General features: G+C 42.1%; 2 protein-coding genes across 9 annotated transcripts in view; both read left to right on the forward strand.

Moving 5' to 3' along the window:
• The window catches only part of Prkaa1 (protein kinase AMP-activated catalytic subunit alpha 1), a 37,558-nt gene extending 27,047 nt beyond the window's left edge, over positions 1-10,511 (forward strand). Inside the window, 4 exon segments of the mRNA NM_019142.4 lie at positions 2,156-2,380; positions 5,138-5,624; positions 5,728-5,854; positions 7,273-10,511. Coding sequence (NP_062015.2) covers positions 2,156-2,380; positions 5,138-5,624; positions 5,728-5,854; positions 7,273-7,517 — 1,084 coding nt within the window. The 3' untranslated portion in view covers positions 7,518-10,511.
• A 3,854-nt stretch (positions 10,512-14,365) lies between these two features.
• Ttc33 (tetratricopeptide repeat domain 33) overlaps positions 14,366-22,363 on the forward strand; it is a 44,202-nt gene continuing 36,204 nt past the window's right edge. For 2 of the 8 annotated variants that reach the window (XR_015660049.1, XM_087618283.1), the window contains exons 1-2: positions 14,366-14,507; positions 19,808-20,029. Coding sequence is in view for 4 of the 8 variants with exons in the window: in XM_087618283.1 (XP_087474409.1) it covers positions 14,473-14,507; positions 19,808-20,029 (257 nt within the window). In the remaining 4 variants the exon portion in view is untranslated. 8 annotated transcript variants of the gene reach the window in all.

Consider the following 22,363-nt stretch of genomic DNA (forward strand, 5'->3'; position numbering starts at 1 on the left):
CCCCCATTGCCACCCTCCCCCCAATAATCACGTTCACTGGGGGTTCAGTCTTGGCAGGACCAAGGGCTTCCCCTTCCACTGGTGCTCTTACTAGGCTATTCATTGCTACCTATGCAGTTGGAGACCAGGGACAGTCCATGTGTAGTCTTTAGGTAGTGGCTTAGTCCCTGGAAGCTCTGGTTGCTAGGCATTGTTGTACATATGGAGTCTCAAGCCCCTTCAAGCTCTTTTAGTCCTTTCTAAGATTCCTTCAACGACTTCATGTTTTATGAGGAAGGAAAGTGTCTTAGAAACTGAATTAAAGATGTGTTCCTCTAAAGGTTAAATGTGTCGTATGCCTGTGGCCTGAGCCGCACATGGATGCTGAGGCAGAGCCACATAGGTAGACCTGGTATGGAGGAAAAGCGAGGTCGGGGAGGGAAGAGGGTTTTAACAAGGGAGATGGAGAGAGAGAGACTCAATTTATGTTCAGTCTTGGCCTAGATCTGCTAGAGACTGCAGTGTAAGACTTGAACTCTGAACTACCCTCTAGCACTGAAATAGGGATCTATTCTCACCAGTTAGCTTTTAAATCGTGCGAAAACAAAATTTAATTCTTGTTTTGCTGGCTCAAGTTTGTTCTTTTGTTTTTTTTTTTTCCTTCTATTTTAGTGATAGAAATAGAGACCGTTTGTTAACAAAGAGAAAGGCATGCCCAAATTTGGAAGTTGGGTAGCAGTCTGGGAAAAGATATTTGCTCAGAAGTTGTAAAATTTAATTTAAAAAGCAGACTTGAAGTCATATATGTATGGTGTTTGTGTGAGGGTATGTGGACATTCGTGTTGGTGCTGACAGAGGTCACAGCCACCCCACCCCACCCCTCAGAGGCAGTGCTGCAAGGCACCTCTGTAAGAACAGCCTCAGTGGCTGGGACATCCTCCAGCCCAAAGGATTTGTTTTTTAAAATCAATGCCATGGAGAGCCTGGGTGATGCACCTCTGTCATCTCTTTACCCAGGAGGTTAGACAGCAGGCTGATGTGAGCGCAGGCCACATCCTGAGACAGGGCTGGCTTGGCTAAAAAGCAAAATGCAGTTGCAAAACAAACAAGCAGACAAAGAAATAAAAAACAAGTAGAAATCAAAGCAAACTTAAAAAGACAACGCTTCATCATTACCGGGAAAGCCTCACCAATGTTCACAATCACATTTTAACAAACTGTTCAAAGAAAAAGGTAATTAAAAAAAGGTAATTTTGAGAATTCATTTGTGTTTTCTATCTAAATTCCTTTGGTATGAAAAAAATCAAGAAGAAAAGAGATAACTCTCTAGCATGCATAAAATGGGCCCTTACGGAAATGTAATTTGTTCGGTTTGGATAGTGGTTCATTGAGGTCTGCGTGAGTAGGAGCTCTGGTTTTGAAAACAGTGTTTACTGCTGTCCATAGGAAGCACCTTCGTCACTTTAAGGATCCATTTGCCCCCTGAAGGCAGACTCAGGATGGTTCATCTTGTTTGCAGCTAGTTAAGATTCTTGTCTAGAGTGCCTCGTGTAGAAGCACTCACGTAGAGTATTCTGTGAACTCCACTTCCCTTGCCTCACTTCTGCAGCTCTAGCTTCTTGAACTTTGATGTGAGGGTTTTAGGAGACATGGGCTCAGAGTGTATCTACAGACTTGAATCTTGGGTCCAGCCAGACGGTCAGACATTTGCTGCCAAGTGACCAGAGTCTGACCTCTGAAGCCTGTGTAAAGGGAGGAGAACTGAGTCCACATGGCTGTCCTCTCAGCTCCACACCCACGGTGGCACACGCACATGCACATGTACACATCCACAATAGCATTTACTTAAAAAAAATTATCTCTGTGGCTCTAATTCAGCACTGATCATGATGGCTCAGGGTTTGAGCTTATTGGTAGGAACTTTGAGGGTCATAGTAAGGTAGTGCAACAATTTGACCCGTGCGTCACAAGTTATAAAACAGCTTATTTTTAAAAAGTTAATACTGGTAAGACTAGAATCTTTATGTGCTGTGTTCAGCGGTTGCTATAGATACCATATTCTGACCACTGGTTTCTTTAAAAATTATTTTCTTGTATTCCTCATAAAGTATTTGTATTGAAGACCGTTGATGGATGGTGTTGTTATTGTGATTAATAGTTAGCATTCTCTATGCAGATTGTACGCAGGCCCTGAAGTAGACATCTGGAGCAGCGGGGTCATTCTCTATGCTTTGCTGTGTGGAACTCTCCCTTTTGATGATGACCACGTGCCAACTCTTTTTAAGAAGATATGTGACGGGATATTTTATACCCCTCAGTATTTGAATCCCTCTGTAATAAGCCTTTTGAAGCATATGCTGCAGGTAGATCCTATGAAGAGGGCCACAATAAAAGATATCAGGTAACTCACTTTACCTATCCACCTATCTACCCATCCACCCATCCACCCACCCATCCATCCACCCATCCATCCACCCACCCATCCATCCACCTATCTACCCATCCACCCATCCACCCATCCACCCACCCATCCACCCACCTATCCATCCATCCATCCATCTATCCGTCCATCCATCCATCCATCCATCCATCCATCCATCCATCCATCCATCCATCCATCCATCTATCCATTCACCCATCTACTCACCTACCCACCCACCCATCCACCCACCCATCCACCCATCCACCCACCCATCCATCCATCCACCCACCCATCCATCCTTCCATCCATAGTTCTGTTGAGACTATGTAGCCCTGGCTGTCCTGGAGCTCACTCTACAGACAAGGCTGGCTCTGTCTGCCTTTGCCTTTTGAGTGCTGGGATTAAAGGCATGTGCTGTCACCACTGCCCAGCAATATCAGATAATTTTAAACCAATGTATTTTTCTACCTTTTCAAATCTCAAGACACAAGAAAAATTTCATTTTATTAATGAGATGTTTTTCTTGTAGCAATACACATTGAGTCATAGGAGATTGCGTTTTACAGCTCATGCTGCATTGTGTATGATGGTTTAACCTAATAGCTTAAATAAGGCAGGGCTGATGGTGGCCGCTGTGCTGCTCAGGTTGTGGTAAGTCACATCTCAGGAACACTCCGTCCTCCCTGGACACCTTATTTTGTCACCAATATACCTTTGTTTTTCTTCTTAATTCTTTCATCTTTTGATGTTTTTATTTTCCTTAATTCTTTGATCTTCTGATGGCTAGTGCCTTAGTTAGGGTCTTATTGCTGTGAACAGACACCATGACCAGTGTAAGTTTTATAAAGGACAACATTTAATTGGGGCTGGCCTATAGGTTTAGAGGTTCAGTCCATTATCATCAAGGCAGGAGCATGGCAGCATCCAGGCAGGCATGGTGCAGGAGGAGCTGAGCTCTACATCTTCACCGGAAGGAAGCCAGAAACAGACTGAGCATCTCCAGGCAGCTAGGAGGAGGGTCTCCAAGCCCACCTCACAGTGACACACTTCCTCCAACAAGGCCACACCTTCTGATAGTGCCACTCTCTGGGCTAAACTTATACAAACCATCACAGCTAGACTGTACATTTTCCTGATATCGGAAGTGGAAAGAACTAAAGACAGACCATGCATATACGAGTAGCAAGTAGGAAGCCTTAAGGCACATGGAACTTTCAGTTGGTTCTTTCCCACTTACTTCTTATGCTAGAAGTCCTGTTGAAGCTGGGTATGGTGGTGCACACCTTTAACCCCAGCACTTGGGAGGTGGAGCCAGGGAGATGCCTGCGAGTTCAAAGCCAACATGGTTTACATAGTTCAGGGCAGTCAGAGCTATGTAATGTCGCCTGCACTCACCTGCATATAGACAGCAATTACAATGTAAAGAGAGACTTTGTTTCAAAAAACAAACACAGAAAGACCTGCTGAAAAGGAGAGCCCAAGTGGCAGCACATGGCAGATGGGAAGGGGAACTCAGGCTATTAAATCAATAAAATGCTGTACATGGTGGTGCACACCCATGATCCCAGTACTTGAGAAGCTGAAAGAGAATGACAATGAGTCTGATTCCAGCCTGGGCTACAGTGAGGATTCTGTCTCAAAAAACCAGTCACCAGTTGGAAACAAATTATTATTCTTTTCTGTTTCCTTTGTTTTTGTTTTTAATGTTTGTTTATTTATTTATTGTATATGGGTGCACTGTAGCTGTTTTTAGACACCCCGGAAGAGGGCATCAGATCCCATTACAGATGGTTGTGAGCCACCATGTGGTTGCTGGGAATTGAACTCAGGACCTCTGGAAGAGCAGTGAGTGCTCTTAACCTCTTGAGCCATCTCTCCAGCCCTGTTTTTATTTTTTGTTAAAAGTTTAAGTTTTAGTATAGTTCTTGTTATGGTTCCATATCCTTTTATATACACAATTATATAATACAAATCGTCCAGAGGATGGTCTTTTGAGTCATATGCAGCTGGGTTGTAAGGATGAGGATAGATTTTCCATGGGTGAATGGTTTGTTGTAAAGCTAAGCTTGCATAAGAACCCATAGGATATTGCACACTTTTTGTTGGTAACATGAAACAGTGTAAACAGTGAAGCCACACAACACAGTTTCTTTGTGGGCTGGAAAAAGACTGTACTCTGTCATTGTCATTTGGGTAGACATACATGCCTTTTCTTTTTTTCTTTTTTCTTTTTTTTGGAGCTGGGGATCGAACCCAGGGCTTTGCGCTTGCTAGGCAAGTGCTCTACCACTGAGCTAAATCCCCAACCCCCATACATGCCTTTTCATTTGACTGCCTCGATCCTTAAACATTAGTGGCAGGGGCTGGAGGGATGGCTCAGTGATTAACACCACTGGCTGCTCTTCCAGAGGTCCTGAGTTCAATTCCTAGCACCCACATGGTGGCTCACACCCATCTGTAATTGTAGTCCCATGGGATCCAATGCCTTCTTCTGGTGTGCAAATTGTACAAAGTACCCATACACATAAAAGTACATAAATAAAAAATTAGTGGCAGATTTTAATGTTTTTCTCAGCATATTCAATGAAGTATGAGCTAGAAGGGAAAACAGTTTAAAGAGAAAAGCTGTAGTAACGTAGCGTGAGTATTAATTCATATCCTAAACTCTTGAAACTACTACTTTTATTTTCTTGGTTTTACTGAAAATTCTTCTTCCAACATTGCTGTCTCTCTTAGGGAACATGAATGGTTTAAGCAGGACCTTCCAAAATATCTCTTTCCTGAAGACCCGTCTTATAGTTCAACCATGATTGATGATGAAGCCTTAAAAGAAGTGTGTGAGAAGTTCGAGTGCTCAGAGGAGGAGGTCCTCAGCTGCCTGTACAACAGAAACCACCAGGACCCACTGGCAGTTGCCTACCACCTCATAATAGACAACAGGAGAATAATGAACGAAGCCAAAGATTTCTACTTGGCAACAAGCCCACCCGATTCTTTCCTCGATGATCACCATTTAACTCGGCCTCACCCTGAGAGAGTACCATTCTTGGTTGCCGAAACACCAAGGGCCCGACACACCCTAGATGAATTAAACCCACAGAAATCCAAACACCAAGGCGTACGGAAGGCAAAGTGGCATTTGGGGATTCGAAGTCAAAGCCGACCCAATGACATCATGGCAGAAGTGTGTAGAGCAATCAAGCAGTTGGACTATGAATGGAAGGTAAGGCAGGTGCTCTAACACATTTAGCGAGCATTGTAGACAAAAGGCCTTTGTAGAAGAACTGATTTGATATGCCTTTGTTTCCATCCGCATCAAATGCTAGGTTGTAAACCCCTATTATTTGCGTGTGCGAAGGAAGAACCCTGTGACAAGCACATTTTCCAAAATGAGTCTACAGCTATACCAAGTGGATAGTAGGACTTACTTATTGGATTTCCGAAGTATTGATGGTATGTACACGTAAAACCATGGAGGTGATGTGTTTGGCCTGGTTACCTAATTTGGTTTATAGTCTTTGTTTTTTGGTTTTTTTTTTTTTTTTTGGTTCTTTTTTTCGGAGCTGGGGACCGAACCCAGGGCCTTGCGCTTCCTAGGTAAGCGCTCTACCACTGAGCTAAATCCCCAGCCCCTGTTTTTTGTTTTTGTTTTTGTTTTTTTAATAAAAACTAAGTATGCAAAGTAGTAAGCTTCACTATGGCACTTTCTTCTCTTCCTCTCTTTCTATCTTTAGTCTCTCCCTCCCTTTGTTTGTATCTTGGAGGGGCTACAGAGGTCAATGTCAGGTGTCTCCCTTCTTCACCTTCCTTCTCACTTTGGAGACAAGGTCTCTCTGCAAACAGGAGGTTGCCCTTTAGGATACACTTACTGGCCAGCAAGCTCCAGGGTTCCTTTCATTTCCGACTTCCGGTGTTGACATTATGGGTATGCCCTTGCTGGTCTGATATTGACATGGGTCTGGGGATCAGCATCAGGCAGGGTCTGTATGCTGTGCGGCAGTCTCTCTATCTACTGAGCCTTCTCCCCGGCCCCCAGTCTGCACTATCATACCTGTCCTCTGTCCTCACCGCCCTAATTCAGCAGGAAATGTGACTTCCTATGTCCTGCAAGAGGGACATTTGTGAAACTTGTCATTCCTGCTCCATGTAGTATATGCTTTATAGATTATTATCTTGGGGCAAGGGATTTAGTTCAGTACTGAAGTTCTTGCCTCACTGGCTTCAATCACCATCACCATTTTCCCCAAGGTAGAAAATGACTATTGTTCTGTAAAATCTTTAAAAGTATATAGGTTTGTTTTTCTCTTCTGCTCTAAGTGACATTTGAGAGAGTGCAGGGTAAGAGCACTGACCTGAGTAGGAAGGGTGAAGCGCTTGAGTGGCGGGAGCCTGAGTTGTGGGAGCTCACTGCCCACTTGGCTACTTGGGCAAACCCCTCGTTTCCCAGGCTGCTTTATTTCAGGAAAACGATTCCTGGGTGAGATTAAGTTCCAAGACACCTTCCATATTGCAAGTGATCGATTTTGTATCTTTTGTTTTGTTTTGCTTTTTAGACAGGGTTTCTTTGTATAGTCCTGGCTGTCCTGGAACTTACTCCATAGACCAGGCTGGCCTCCAACCCACAGAGTTACCTCTGCCTCCTGAGCAATGGGATTAAAGGCATGCTTGCCACTGTCCAGTGAGTCTGTGAGATATTTATTAGAACCCGTGTTATTAGTTTACTGGTTCTTAGTGTCAAAGTCAAGAGCACTCTATGATACACCCTGTGTTGACCGGCCATTGCTTGGAGAGCTGGTTAGTAGTCTCACTCAGGTGCTGATTAAACACTTGAGGGAGAAACATAATAAAATGTTGAAATTCTTTTCACCCAGATGAGATTACAGAAGCCAAATCAGGGACTGCTACTCCACAGAGATCGGGATCCATCAGCAACTATCGATCTTGCCAAAGGAGCGACTCCGACGCCGAGGCTCAAGGAAAGCCCTCAGAAGTCTCTCTTACCTCATCCGTGACCTCCCTCGACTCCTCTCCTGTTGACGTAGCTCCAAGACCAGGAAGTCACACGATAGAATTTTTTGAAATGTGTGCAAATCTAATTAAAATTCTTGCACAGTAAACCTAAAACTTTGCTTATTTCTTTGATGCAATAAGCATGCTTACTAAATAATAGCCAAATACTTCCACTTACCGAGTTATATGTGTGTGTATATATAACTAAGGACTGGCCTTCTGCAATGCAGCTTGCACAGGGACTGGAAAATGATCGATTGTTTAAGCCTAATGTGCAGAAAGGAATCAGGATCATTCTGTTAGCCCTTATTCAGTAGGCACACATCGCATAGTATACACACAGTGGACTATAGGCCTCAGGCTCACTCGATTTTTGGCCATTTGAATTTGCTGTAACAGGTCTCTGTTGACCATAAATTTACCATAAAGCCTTTACATATCAGTACATGTTGATGTGTTTTATATTAGCTTCATGAATTTATTGAGTGAGTTTGCCTAGAATCCCCACAGACCTTCCTAGATGATACAAGACCTAGGCGATGCTGTTTTCTGGGCTCCTTAACTTTCGAAATAGTTACTGTTTCCCATTTTGGGTAACATTATGAACTATTTCCATATTCCTCTTAAAATACTATTTTTATGTAGCAAGTCATTTCAGATAACAGTCTAATTTAAAATTTTTCTTTGGCTTGTAAGCCCCCAACCCACCAGAATTTATATGTTCAGACCCTCCGAGCCCTGAACTTGCTTTTACAGTTTCCCCCTTAAACGTTTTGTGTATGAAGTGCTGCTTTGGATCCAAGAGCCGAGTTGCTCACACTGTACCGAATCATGTTGCTTCTGTCAGTGCACAGACATGCTATCATGTCAGCCAGTATTGAATGTCATTTGATTGTGTATTTTTTTAAGTCAATCCAGCGCATAGAACGGACATTGTTTAAAAGCTCTGAATGCTGGGATTGGGTTTTTAACCCCTGATTTTATTCTGAACAATTTCTAAAGAAAGAAAAGTTGAAAGAATACAGTGACTGCATGTATATCTACTACTAGGCTCCTACAACCACTCTTTGGCCATATTTGCTCTCTAGAGCCACACGTGTATGAAATACAGATATGCACATATATATGAGTGTATGTTTGCTTTTATTATTAACCTTTGAGATGTTAAGATACATATACCCTAAATACTTCAACATCCCCTAAAAATAGTGATAATGTCCTTTAAAAAAAAAAATCTCCTGAATCCATTATAAAATCAATAATTTCCAGATAGTGCCTGGTCTCCAGATTTAACTGTAACTGCCCAGAATCCCATTAAAGTTACAGCCTGATTTCATTTGTAGTTCTTTGATCAGGTTAATAACACTCTTTTGAAAAGATGTAGAAGAAATCCTTTCTTCAAAATGGTCAAACTTATTCCAGGTTTTAATTAAGAAAAGTGAGTGGCTAAAGAAGTTTGATCTTTCTTCAATCTCTGACTTTTATGCCTCCTCTTTCAGTGATAGCATAGCGTAATAGGTGTAAGTGGAGATTTAAAGTCACAAAAGTCAGCTGGTATTGTATGAGCTAATAATTCATGTCATATTGACTGTATTTCGTTTCTTTTAAGTTTAAGAAATTGGTCAGAGGCTCCAGCTCATTGGAAAGGCTGAGTGAAAGGCATTGTGAAAATAGGTTTCCTTTAAACATTAATCACTGCCCCCCACCCCCCCCCCATGTAAGAGAGACCCCTCCCCCACTGCATTCATTTTAAAATACGTTGCCCCAATCTCAAATCTGTTTAGCACTTATGTAAACAGATGGGAACAAATTTGGAGGACATGATAGCTGCATAAAAGGTTACGCTACAGTTTATGCACTGATTTCTGGACAAAAAAAATGGCGCTTCTTTTTGTTTGGAGCTTGTTTTATTCTGATTCGAATGCTGTATAAAGTGATGGAGACTCCGTTTACATGAGTTCCCAACTGTATTCATACCTGTGTGTGTGCCCTCTGTGTGGGGCTCACAGATGTCACTTATGCTGTCTGAGTGCAGTGCTGTGTTCCCAATGTGTAGAACAGAAGACTGCATTTTTAAAGTTACAGATTTGTAAATAGAACTAAGTAATATCTCTATAAACTGTTTGGGGGGACGGGGCACAAAAGGAGGAGCCAATTAAATAGGACCTTCTAAAATTTGTTAATTTTGTAAACTTTGCTTCTTTTATAAGTTATTCTGTGATTCCTTTTAGTTACTGAGTTTTATTTTGAAGATATTTAAATATTGCACTTGTATAAAAAGTACGATAAATGCAGACTGTTGCAGTCAAAATTTTTTTTAAAGCTAGGATATCTGAAACGACAACTTTCAGTTCAGTATGTCAAGCCAGGACAGAATTTTCACAAATGTATTGTAGTTTGCAAATTCTTATACTGAAAATGTAAGGGGAGTCAATGCAAATGATTTTTAATCTTTTTTTTTTATCTTTTCAGCAATTTATATTTTTTTTGTGATTTTATGCAATCATATTTTTACTTCGTCTTGACAACTGAAAGCTGTATGATGTTTTTGCCAGAAAAGTACTGTATACATAGTTTTAAATATAACAGATTTTGCTGATATGTAAAAATTTTGCCATTAAAGTTGATTTCTCATGAAAGGAACTTTTCTATCAAGTTGGGAGACACGAGAGCTTAATATATCTAATTTAAAATAATTTCACCGAAATAAACACCATTGCTTTTACTTTGATTATATTTTTTCTTAAGATGCTTTTGTAGTGTTTTGGAGTTTTAGATAATTTTATATAAATTCTCTCCCTGCCTTGCACCATCCTTTGGATATTTGATACCATTCACCTATGAACTAAAGTGGCTGGGTGTGTAAGATCTGTATTCCAAGTGGCATCTTGGGAAAGAAAACCATGTTGTCTAAATTCTTCTTAACTCCTCCCCTCCACCGTTCATTGTGGGCTCTGACATGAATGAAATTCCACACACAGCCTAACTGTAAGTCGGTTGTTGGGAGGAGTCAATCATTGTGGTCTATGTATGTTTGCCCAGAGTAACCTGATTTAGAAAGATGGCATAATAAAGAAAACATTCATTTTTTCATCTGTTACACTGTCTTTTCTTCTTTAATCAAGATTTGGGGTGGGTGTGGGCACTTGTTCATCGCTGAGTATCTGGGCTCTCTCATGTACTGAAATATAGAATAGTGCTTGGTTATATTTTCGTATTCAGAATGCTGATTTTGTCTCATGAATTTGTATAGATTTCATCTAGAAATCAACCATGGAAACAAAATATTAGGATGCAGACAGTGAAGTTGAGGAAGTGGCTGTCACAGACCAATCACAAACACAGGACTTGAAGTCCATCGCTGCTAGAATTCAGTTACTATTTAATCTAGAACTCAAGAGTTCTAGAGGCTTTCGCTAGATTGCTAGCTTTCTAAATATTTAATCAGAAAAGCTTCATTCAGGATGTTATGAACAGCATGTAAAGTTCTTTTGGAGAGCTCATTTTTCTAGACATTCTCTACAACTTTACACAAGAAACTGGCATGTGGGGGCTGGGGATTTCGCTCAGTGGTAGAGCGCTTACCTAGGAAGCGCAAGGCCCTGGGTTCGGTCCCCAGTTCCAAAAAAAAAAAGGAACCAGAAAAAAAAAAAAAAAAAAAAAGAAAACGGCCATCCATTAAACTGTCCTGTTATGAATGAGTAAGCCTGTATTTGTTGTAAAGGCCAGTCAATTGTGCCAAAAATTTAGAGGCTGCTCAATGACTTGGGAGGCATCGCCAAGCCTTTACCAGAGTAGAGTGCACCATAGTTAAGCTACCCTAAGAGACTAGGAAGAGGAACAGAGCCTCAAGCACTATGTATTCAATCATATGGTCACCATGAGTCATTCATGACATATGTCATCAGGACAGTGAGATACAGGTCCTGCTCCAACCATCTTGTTAGGGATGGATGGAGATAAACAGACACCAAAGAACAAAAATGTAAGAATGGACCGGGTAGATACTCAGTGTTTCAGAGTTACAGTGAATGTGACCACATGAACCTCCATCCAGATTAAAGATCATCACCTCCCACAGAATGTCTATTCTGATTAATATAACCATGAGGTGCCACAAACCAACTCTGACATGGGAAGACCTCCACAGAGGTGTGAACACTAAGGGTAGAAAACACTGAAGCCCGTTTTAGAAGCTGGCTCCTAAAGTCATGCATTGGTTATTTTGAATATACTGACTTACTTGGCAACTCTTACAAACATTAATGAATGCAATCAAATTATAAATAAACATTGCATCTGAAGTCACCATTGATCTCAAAGTCTAGGCACACCGGGAAGCTATCAAGATTATTATATAAGGAGTACAATTTTGTCATTGGTAACAGACATTGTCAACTTTTTTTTAAAATGAGGTTCTTTTCTAATAAAGTGTGTGTGTGTGTGTGTGTGTGTGTGTGTGTGTGTGTGTGTACGCCATAGCACACTCCCTGAGGATAGATGACAACTGTCTTTCCAAGCAATAGGTTGTAGGGGCGGAAGTCATGTCATGGGGCTCGGCAGCAAGCATCCTTACCTGCTAGCCATTTCACAAGCCCCCTTGCTTTGTTCATTTCAAGAAAAGGTCAAAGACATGGATAATCAGATTGTCAGCAGTTCAAAAAAAAAAAAAGTTGTGTTCCACAAAATCGTGGAACTTTATAATAGCCTTAAAGAACTGATTTTATTGGGGTTAGAGAGATGGCATTGACTGCTCTTCCAGAGATCCAGAGTTCAGTTTCCAGCAACCACTTGGTGGCTTCAAACCATCTGTAAAGAGATCCAATGCCCTCTTCTAGTGTGTCTGAAGACAGGCACAGGGTGTTCATACATAATTTTTAAAAAATGAAAGAAAAAAAGAGAATTGATTTTATTCTGATGGGTGTGTGTGTGTGCAGGCACTTGCAGAGGCCGGAATGCAGTGTTGGAAATGCCCAGAGCTGTAATTACATGGAGGCTGTAAGCTGCCTGATGTTGGTGTTGGGAACTGAACTTTTATTGGTCCTGTGGAAGAGCAGTGGCCAGTGCTCTTAACTGCTCAGCTCTCTGTCCAGTCATTATAATGGAATCTTTACTCACTTCTGCAAGACATCACACTTCAGTGGCAGCAAAAGCACCTTGGTATCGTAGAAAAATGAATGCCATTATTTAGAAATAAATACCCTTGATGAAGCACTGATATTTGGCTTATTACAGTGAGCCTGGGAATCAGGAGTCTTGCCAGGTAACATAGCCAGGCCTCATTTCAGGAAGAACTTGTACTTCAGAGCTTCACCTGTAGGGGTGGGATAGAGGACTACATCACTACCATTAGAGTTTGTCGTCAATCACCTCAAATCGAAGTAGCAGTTCTATCACTGTGGCGTTTTAACAGTTGGTACCAATGCTCACTTTTGTGAAAAATGGCAATATGTACGAACTTTGGGTATGGAAGGGCCTCCTAATGCTTGGTTTCTGGTGAACGCCAGAAGAGGGCAACAGTTCCCCTGTAACTGGAGTTACAGATTGTTTTGAGTCTTTATGCTGAGTAGGGAACTGAACCCAGGTCCTCTGCTAGAGCATCAGGGCCAGCATCAGTGACTTTAATGCCAGTGTTGGGTAAGAGTTTTCTTCCAGGGAATATTTGACAGTTTGCAGAGAAACAAGTTGGTGGTCCTTTTGATGAGTTGTATGTAGGGAGTGTTTTTGTTTGGTTTCAGACCCAGGAACAAATGGCTTAGGTGCATATTTTACATACCAAAGCAGACCTGCTTCCAGGCTCTTCCAGAATCCCTCAGTCCCTACGTAGTATACACTGCCTCCCAAACCTGAATTTTCCAGCACAGGGCCTGGGCTGCCATTCCCCCAGAGGATCTTCACTATATAACCCAGACATTTTGTTTTCTTGCCCCCCACCCCACCCCCTTCTCTCTGCCTGAGAGCTTTCTTTTTTTATCTTCCTCTTCTCTCTCCCTTTTCTGGCCTCCTTCCTTGGGGCCAGTGAACTCACCTGCCCAAGAGCAGCTTCTCAATAAACCTGCATTTTTATATATTTTAATCTGACTCATTCTACCAGTGGAGAAATAAGTTATCAGTTTACCTCGATAAATAACTAACCAGTAAGAAATGCTGTGGTGAGTTGAAAAAGGGTGGTCTCTATCAATGGACCTTGCTTTGTGTAGCACAGCTATGTGGATAAATTTACCGAGTTTTTAGTTTCCTCAATGTGTACTGGTGTTAGCATCTGCCTGCTAATTTTCTTGTAAGAAGGGGACAGGTGTTACTTTCAGGCTCTGCTGTGGATTCCTACAGGAAGTTTGCCCTTCAGCCTGATTCTCCTTGATCAACTCTTAGTTAAGGTTTCTGTTGCTAGGATAAAACACTATGACCAAAGTCAACTTCGGGAGGAAAAGGTTCAGCTTCTAGTTCCTCAGTCTGGTAGGAAATCAAGGTAGGAACTCAAGCAGGGCAGTAATTGGTCCTTTAGGCTTGCTCAGTTTGCTTCCTTATACGGTCAGACCACCTGCCTAGGTGTGGCACCTACTATAATGGGTTGGGTCCTCCCACATCAATCGTTAATCATGACAATGCTCACATAGATTTCTTTGTAGGCCAATCTATGGAGGCATTTTCTCAATTAAGATACCCTCTTCCATAGCTATGTCTATGTTTGTGTTAAGTTGACAAAAACAAACTAGCACAGCTCCCCTTTGTACTTATTTTAGCTCAGTTTTTTTCCTCTTCTGCATCTCACGGACCCTCAGCGGCTAGGCCTGTCTAGGCTAGGCTGTAAGCCATTTACCCGAGGAATGTGTGTATTGCAAAGAACAGTTGCATAGCTTTGACTCTCAAGCCTGGAGTCCACTCCCGGCTGCATTTAGAGGGTGCTAGGGTCTGGTGTCTTTACTACAAATCCCATAGGTCCGAGGGTGCCGCAGTGACTTCTGGGATCAGTGGTCTCGTAGAAGGGCGCTAGCGGGTAAGAAATTCTTCTTTTCTTCTGTTCGCTTTGCTGAACTGTTAGAACGTCCCAGGATGATTTCATGGGTTTTTATAAAGAATTAGGAAGCACAGGCAGGTAAGGCAGATTAGACTCCAGACAGGATAATTTCCGCTTCCGGTGCCATAGGGCAAGTGGAATGTAAACACGGACCACGGAGTGGCTTTCAGGTAACCGGCTACGGGTAGGCAGGCGGTAGGCGGCAGGGGAGAGGGAAACAAGGGGTGAGGGTGCTGCACGAGGGAGAGAGGGACGAGGGTGGCCCGGTGAGGTCCGCAGAGCCCTCAGGGGTGCCTCTGTCCTGGGCACGGGGCGCCGTGGCAGGGTTCTGTGTGCTGGCCCTGCGGCCTGAGGTGCTGTTATAGCGGGCGCTCATTTTTGGTGCAGCCGACGCAGGGTGCAAGTTTTGGATACTGGATTTTCCTTTGGTAGCATTTTGAGGTATCCGGGTCTCTTAATTCTTCACCTCCGGATTCATCTCTCCTGTTCTGAGAGTCGTTGTGACTCTCTACCTCCCGCCGGTGTTTTTCCATCTTGGGTGCCACATCCTCTCACGCAGTCAGTACGAGAGGACGTTGACTCTGTCGCAAGCACCCGGCTTGTGCCCGGGTAAAGTGTCAAGTCGAGCGATTGCTGTGGAGATCATTGGATGGGATTTTTAGAATACAGGTGTTTCGAATTTTAATGCCACGCATCAATTCTGTAGAGCACTTAGACTTTAACTCCAGATGAGAATTAACACCAAACCTGTACAGTTGTGATTTACTCACTTGGTATGTTATCCCGGTGGAAAGTATTTAGAAACTTGGCGCCTTACCTGTCCAAATACAGATCAACCAAAGCTCCTTCTGTAAGCGGTTTTAGTGATAAGTTAATTAAAAACACAACCTAGAGGCGCAAGAAGCGCATAACCTAAGATGAAAACAGTTTAGTTGAGATGTAAGTGGCGTGTTATACAATTCCTCCCTGTAGGTTGTATAACTCAGTAGCCTTGGTTGTTGTTCACAAAATTATGCCATTATGCCAGTTGATTTTAGGACGTTTTAATCACTGAAAAGAGGAACCCAGAAACATTAATTGACAATTGTCTGTATTTTCTCCCCAGCAGCATTTAAGATTCAGAATCGAGTCAGAGCATTACATTTTCCTTGGGGAAGATGTTCATACATGCCTTCCCACCTGTAAGCCTGGTCAACTTCTATTCTTTAAAGCTCACTTTCCTGAAGCCTCCAGGGTGCATTGTCTGACAGGTCATTGGATCGCACTTGGTAGCACTTACCTGTATTGTATTTGAATTCAGTCTCCTCATCCACAGGCAGTTTGGGAGAAAATATAAACTTGGTATTGTCCTGGTAACACATTCATGCTTTTCACCTTAGTAGGTATGGGGGGTCCAGCCTCGACACAGGATTGGGGAGTTCTCAACTGGAAGCAGGGATATCTGGAAGGCGCATAATAAATATACACAGACTACTTTTGGGGTACAAATTGACAGGCAGTTTTTCAAGGCTTAAAGTTTCTCTTCTCTCTCACTCTTTGTTCTCTCTCTCTCTCTCACACACACACATCTCATGGGCAGGCACCTCATTCTCTCCACTCAGTCTCCACATGCTCGCACATGCTCACACATGTTCTCTCATACTCTCTCATGCTCCTACATGCTCTTTATATCCACCTCACATGCTCTCTTGTCTTTTTCTTGCCCCAGTCTTTTATTGATACCACAAAAGCAGGTAGAAAAAAAGACATTGTATAATCATTGCCAAATCAGATTAAAAAAAATAACTACATCCCACGAAGAATTAAGAATTAGGAAAGTTTCAAGCTTCCCCTATTCCCAGGCCTGTGACCAAAATAATAATAATTGCAAACTTATCATTATTTAAACTTTAACTTTTGACTTACTATACTTCAGATCTCAGAGCTCCAAGTTCTAGTTGCATTGTTCTGTGAAGCTCTAATGATAAATGACATGGGCAAAGCTATCAGGCAGTGGCCACAAAGAATCAAGTTAACCCTTAACTTAGCAGTTCTGCTAGCTTTTTGCTTCTGCACATTGCACACAATAACACTCCTCAGAGTCCCAGTGTTTTGACTCAGTTTTACTAGTGTAAGATTTTATGTATTCTATACTTGCCTATCCAGGAACCACTCTCAAATGTGGTAGGAAACTTATTTCATAACTTTAATAGATTTTTTTTCTTTCTTAGGGTCCCAATGTTGGCTCTGATTCATTTCCTAATAATTTCTTCAAACTTTCTTTGCAAGTCAAGCATTAATCTGGAACATCGTGCAGTTATTACATTGTTTCCAAGATGAGAACACACAGCATGCACCTGGGCCATTAGGGCTGTGCTGTGCTGTGCCCCTATGCCTCAATTTCCAATTGTTTAAGAATCATTACATCAAGGAACATCTAGTTTCACAGAACTTACCAGAGCAGAAGGAGAAAGAAGTAGGAAAGTCAGATAAAACAAAACAAATATGCATACCAAGGCCAACTGAAAGGCACTCATGCACAGATGAAATCTATACAGCCATTGTGCAGGGCTGAGGTTAGGAGAAATGGGTACTACCTTTTTTTACAAAGAGCTACTGTAGGCTACTTGAGATGTTGCTACTGTAGGCAGTACCTTATTACAGATGGCGGGTGCCCTGGAGGGATGTGTCTCCTGCTTCTCAGGATCCCAGACACCATCCTTTTTTACAAGGAGCTGCTGCAGGCTTCTGAGATGTCTCCATGCTGGCAGTCCCTGTCATGGTATGCTGTCCGTGATGCTGCTTGCTGTTTCTTCAGTATTAGGTCTTTTCTACTCTCCACAAGGACTGCGTTAGATTTTTCATCTTTCCCGTATGCATACATTTGTTTGTTTATTTACTTTTCCTTTATGCTGAGTAGATGGCTACAACTTACTTCCCCGAGTAGTGTGAAATCTGGGGGCATGAAATCCCTATCTGCTCCTGAACTTTAGAAGTGTCTTCTTGTCCCTCCCTCTTCAAGTTGGAACTTGTCAATTTCTGATGGTCTCTGCCTCCATACTCTAACAGCTTCATTTCTCTTTTGATTTCTATAGCCTTCTATTCAAGGTGTCTGTGGGGAAGAAGGAACATGCTCCAGAGGCAACAGGGTGTGTGACAGAGAGCCTCCCTCTGGGACCTAACCGGAATCTGACCTCAGCATTTAACAATAGTAGCTTAGGTTGGGAGATGGGGAGGGTGGTTGGAATCTCAGTGATTTGTTAACTTTGGTTTTCTCATTGTTCTCATCCTCATCCTTCCCCCTCTCCTAACAGATTTGACCAGTATTTAAAGTGAACACACCAGTAAACACACTAGGTTTTGTCATTAATATATCTGTTACACTGTCTGGTGCTCTGCATTGGTAATGTAGAAAGCAAGTTCCAAATTCTCATTACCTTCAGGAACAGCCTTAAATACAACAGAGCTACCACCACCACGGCCACCTCTTCTTCCTCCTCTTCCTCCTCCTCTTGTATTCTCATATCCTTTGAAGGCAATCTTAAGCATCCATTTTCCCAGCCTGTTCACTCTGTGCCTCTGGATTTGCTATCTATAGAAGCCACACTTTCATTTTTACACATGTCCTTGTTTTCTCCTGGGATGGATGTATATAAAGTGATGTTTCAGACAGAGGAAATGCATTTCCCCATGTGATGATGAGTCCAAGGAGGAGGCTTCCATAGTCCTAATTCCCTAGGACTCCATTATGTATCCAGGATTTCCCATAGTACATGGTTCAACTATATCAGACTATGTACTCACTGTTATGTGGTTGCTGTGATCTGTTACATTTCCTCTTGTTCAGTAGCAGGCCTGTGACCTACAATTCCCTCTGATAGCCACCCTCACTGTGTTGCTGTTCTCTTCCTGTTCCTTATATTCCACTGCAGTCATGTACATCAGTGACCTTGGTATTGCCACATACTTACTGCTGTTGTCCCTCCTCCTCCCTCCCTCTCATAATGTTTGTTGTTTGATAATTTCAAAAAGACCTGAGTTCATTGCTTTCTCCTTAGGGTTACAGATTCCTCCAAGAATGGATAAAATCTAACATGCTCCTGAATGCACACAGTATCTAAGATCCCCCCATCCCCGCCCCGGAGCTGAGGACCAAACCCAGGGCCTTGCATTGCTAGGCAAGCGCTCTACTACTGAGCTAAATCCCCAACCCCTGTCTAAGATCTCTATACCCAGTTGTAGGGATTACCGTGTATCTTAAAGCCCAGCTGTGTACTCATGAGTGACTGGGTTTCTTAGTCCTGTTGCTAAGTACTATCGAAGACTTCCAGAACTGACTTGTTCTACTACTCTTCCTTCCCTTAACCTTTGTATGTCATGCTAGGCTTACAAAGCCATTTTATATTGTTTTTAAACTTTTTTATTTTTGACTTTCCCAATAGTTTTGTTGAGCCATTCAATATGTAAACCTTGTAAAACTCTCCTGTAGTCAGGTGTAGTAGTGCCCACTTGTAAGTTAGCATATGTGAGGTAGGAGGCTAATGAGCTTGAGTTCATCCTGAGCTATTATTCAGAGTTTCAGGACAGCTGTATATATAGTGAGTCTTGTTTCAGAAAGAAAACAAAAACCACTCAAAGCATAAAAATTTGTATTAAGGAGAATTTCAATATTTATAAAAGGGGGAGAGGAGCAATGAGTCATCCATGCTTGTCTCCCAACTTCATCAGGGACCTTCGAAGTGATCTGTGTCACCAGCTCCATGCCATTTCTCACCATTAGTGACTTTGAAAGAATTTCTAGGTATCATATAATTTCATAGCAAATACATTGCTGTTCTTAAAGGAAAAGGCTTATTGAAATTCATACTGTTATTAAGACAACTAAAATACAGGAGTGACTTATTCATACTGTCATGTCTAGTGTGCATTCCTCAATGTCCTTTTAATTTTTTTTTAAGTCAGGAGTAAAAGCAGATATGCACACGAGACTCAGTTGTGTCTCATCAGTCTCTTAACCTAAGGGTTGCCATCTTTCTTTCTCTCCTTCCCATCCCTTCTCCGATTTGTTCATTTCTTGAGGAAACTGCTTTGTTTTTCTACACTGTGCGCCTCCTCCTACCCACATCTGAGGTGTTATTGAGCATGCTTCACCGTATTGTGTGTTCTGTATGAACTGACAGAGGCCTGTTGGGATTCAGGGTTAGTCTGTAAGAGCACAGCACTCCCATTAGGAGAGGAGGTTTGCAGTAGTGTCCAGATGTCACCTTTGAAATTAGTAGTCCTTGGTGACTCTTCCCTCAGTCCACAAGTAGGCTGTAAGAGGCTATAGTCTCCTGGTAGTCTGTGTCTGTCACTACTAGAATACGTTCATAGCAGTTTATGTTTCTGGGATTTTACAGAATGGCTTCCTTTGGGTGGAAGAGGAAAATTGGCGAGAAGGTGTCCAAGGCCACGTCCCAGCAGTTTGAAGCTGAAGCAGCTGATGAGAAGGGCACAGCTGAGAGTGAGGATGGGAACTGGCTCCACGCCAGCAAACGGAGGAAGGAAACCCTGCAGGAAGGCTGTAAACAGAGGAGTAAGCAGCTGAAGGACGAAGGGGCTCATCTGGCTGAAAACAAACGGTATGGTTTTGGATTTTTAAAACAGATTTATTTTATGTATGAGTGCTTTATCTGCAGGTACACTTGCGTGCCAAAAGAGGGCATCAGATTCCAGTGTAGATGGTTGAGAGCCACCTCGTGGTTGCTGGGAATTGAACTCACAGTTCTCTTAACTGCTGAGCCATCTCTCCAGCCCCAGAAAGTTTTCTTTTCTTTCTTTCCTTTCTTTTTTTTTTTTTTTTAAATGGCGGACAGTTTACTTTTTCTGGTTCATGATCTCTAATGGAATCAACTGTTGTCTGAGGTAGGCTTTCTGTTACTATGACAAAACACCATGGCTAAAGCAACTTTGGAAGGAACGGGTCTATTTCTTCTTGCTCTTCCAGGTAGCAGTCCATCACTGAGGAAAGTCAGGGCAACAGCTCCAAGCAGGAGCCTGGAGGCATGGCTGAGGCAGACATCATGAGGGTGCTCTTACTGGCTTGCTCCTCGTGGCTTGCCCAGCATGCCTTCTTATATTACTTAGGGCCACCAATGTAGGGGTGCCCACAGTGATCTGGGCCCTCCCACATCAGACATCAGCCAAGAAAAGATGCACCCCAGGCCTGCCCACCGGTCAGTCTGATGGATACATGTTCTCAATTGAGGGTCCCTTTTTCAAAACTACTGTCGGGTCAAGTTGATATAAAACTAGTCAGCACAGATTCATGTTTTAAATATCTGATTTCATTTCTTAAAAAGACAGGTTTCAGAGTCACCTGCAAAATTGCCGTTTATAGTCATATGAAGATCTATACACTGCTTTATTTTACCCTCTGTTGTTCGTCTAGAGAGGTGTTAGGGCAGCATAGCACAGTGTGCCCACAGCAGGAAACATTCTTACTTACTGTCCTCTCACTTTCTCATTGGCTTTTGTTCTGAGACAGTCTTGCTGTGTAGCCTAGCTGAGCCCACCCCGTCCCTCCACCAGTATCCGTAGTGCTAGGATTATAGAGCCATGCTGCCTTACTACTTGCTTTGATTCTTAAGTGCTTTTGTAAATGTGGTGGGTACACAGGACCTTGATAATAGCATCTTTTATTTGTAGCCCTTCCCTAGCTGAATTTCTACATATGTACCTGTTTCTTCCTTTATTTTCCCCTGGATTTCCTATTTCCTTTCTCTTTATCTTGCTTAGATCTTTCAATGGGAATGAAATTTCTTCACAAGTCAATAGAGAGACAAATGTTTCATAGTATGGGATGAAAAACAAGATCAGAAGAAAATAAAAATGGACTTTAATTAATTAATTAATTAATGATGCCTGTAAGAGTCAGGCCCTTTGCAACTGGTTCCTATAACCCGGGTTGCCCTTGACCTTTTGACCCTCCTGTCTCTACCTCCCAAGTACTAGGATTACAGGTGTGAGCCATTGTATCTAGCTTTATCTGGTGCTAGCAATGCTAGTCAAGCTCTTCCTTAACTGAGCTACACCCTAGCCTAGAAAAGTCTAAGTATAAAATATACAGTTAATAGAAGAAATCTCGAGTAAGAAAGATTTTTTTATTTTTTATTTTTTTGCCTTTTCAGTGTTTGAAACAAGATGTCAAGGTCTTAAAGAGCTCAGGCTGCTTGGGACTTGTGATCTTGGTTGTCCCTCCTGAGTGCTGGGGTCATAGGCAGGTGCCACCATCCACTGTTCCAGTGCAGCTTTTTTACTTTGAAAAAGGTCCTGTCTGTATTAAGTTGATATATTCTGTATGCCTAGATTAAAGTTTTTATTATCAGGCATTACCTATACATAATTAATGGGTTCATTGGCTTCATTGTCTTATGTGTATATAGCATATATAATGTATTGTGGTCATAGTCTTCTTCCTGCAAGCCTCTCTTACCCTCCCTCACCCCAACATTGCAGAATCCCTTGATTTTTTTTGTTCTTTTTCTCTTTTGATGAGCCAGTGAATTTCATTAGGGTTGCCCATAGGGTGAGTGGCTACTTATAAGCACATGGATCATTTTAGTGTTTAAATTACTAAAGAAAATGTCTTTACCTCTTCTAGCAAGCATTAGTTACTTATGGATCCTTATGGAAGTGTGAGCCCTCATGAACCCCCTCCACCCCAAATAGCAGTCAACATTGGTTAACTTTTTTTGTTTTTGTTTTTTTGTTGTTTTTTTGAGACAGGGCCTCATTATTTATATATATATATATATATTATATATAATATTATATATAAAACATCTCTAGAACTTTCAGTAAGCTCCTGTTCACTTGCATTGTTGTGTTGCCTTTTCTTAAGACTGCACTAGTATGAAGAGGAAAAAGCCATTGGTTCCTGTCAGGACATTCCCTTAGGATTTTCTGTGGTCAAG

This window comes from Rattus norvegicus, chromosome 2 (assembly GCF_021556685.1).
Source record: "Rattus norvegicus strain SHRSP/BbbUtx chromosome 2, alternate assembly SHRSP_T2T, whole genome shotgun sequence".
NCBI classification, from domain to species: Eukaryota; Metazoa; Chordata; class Mammalia; order Rodentia; family Muridae; genus Rattus; species Rattus norvegicus.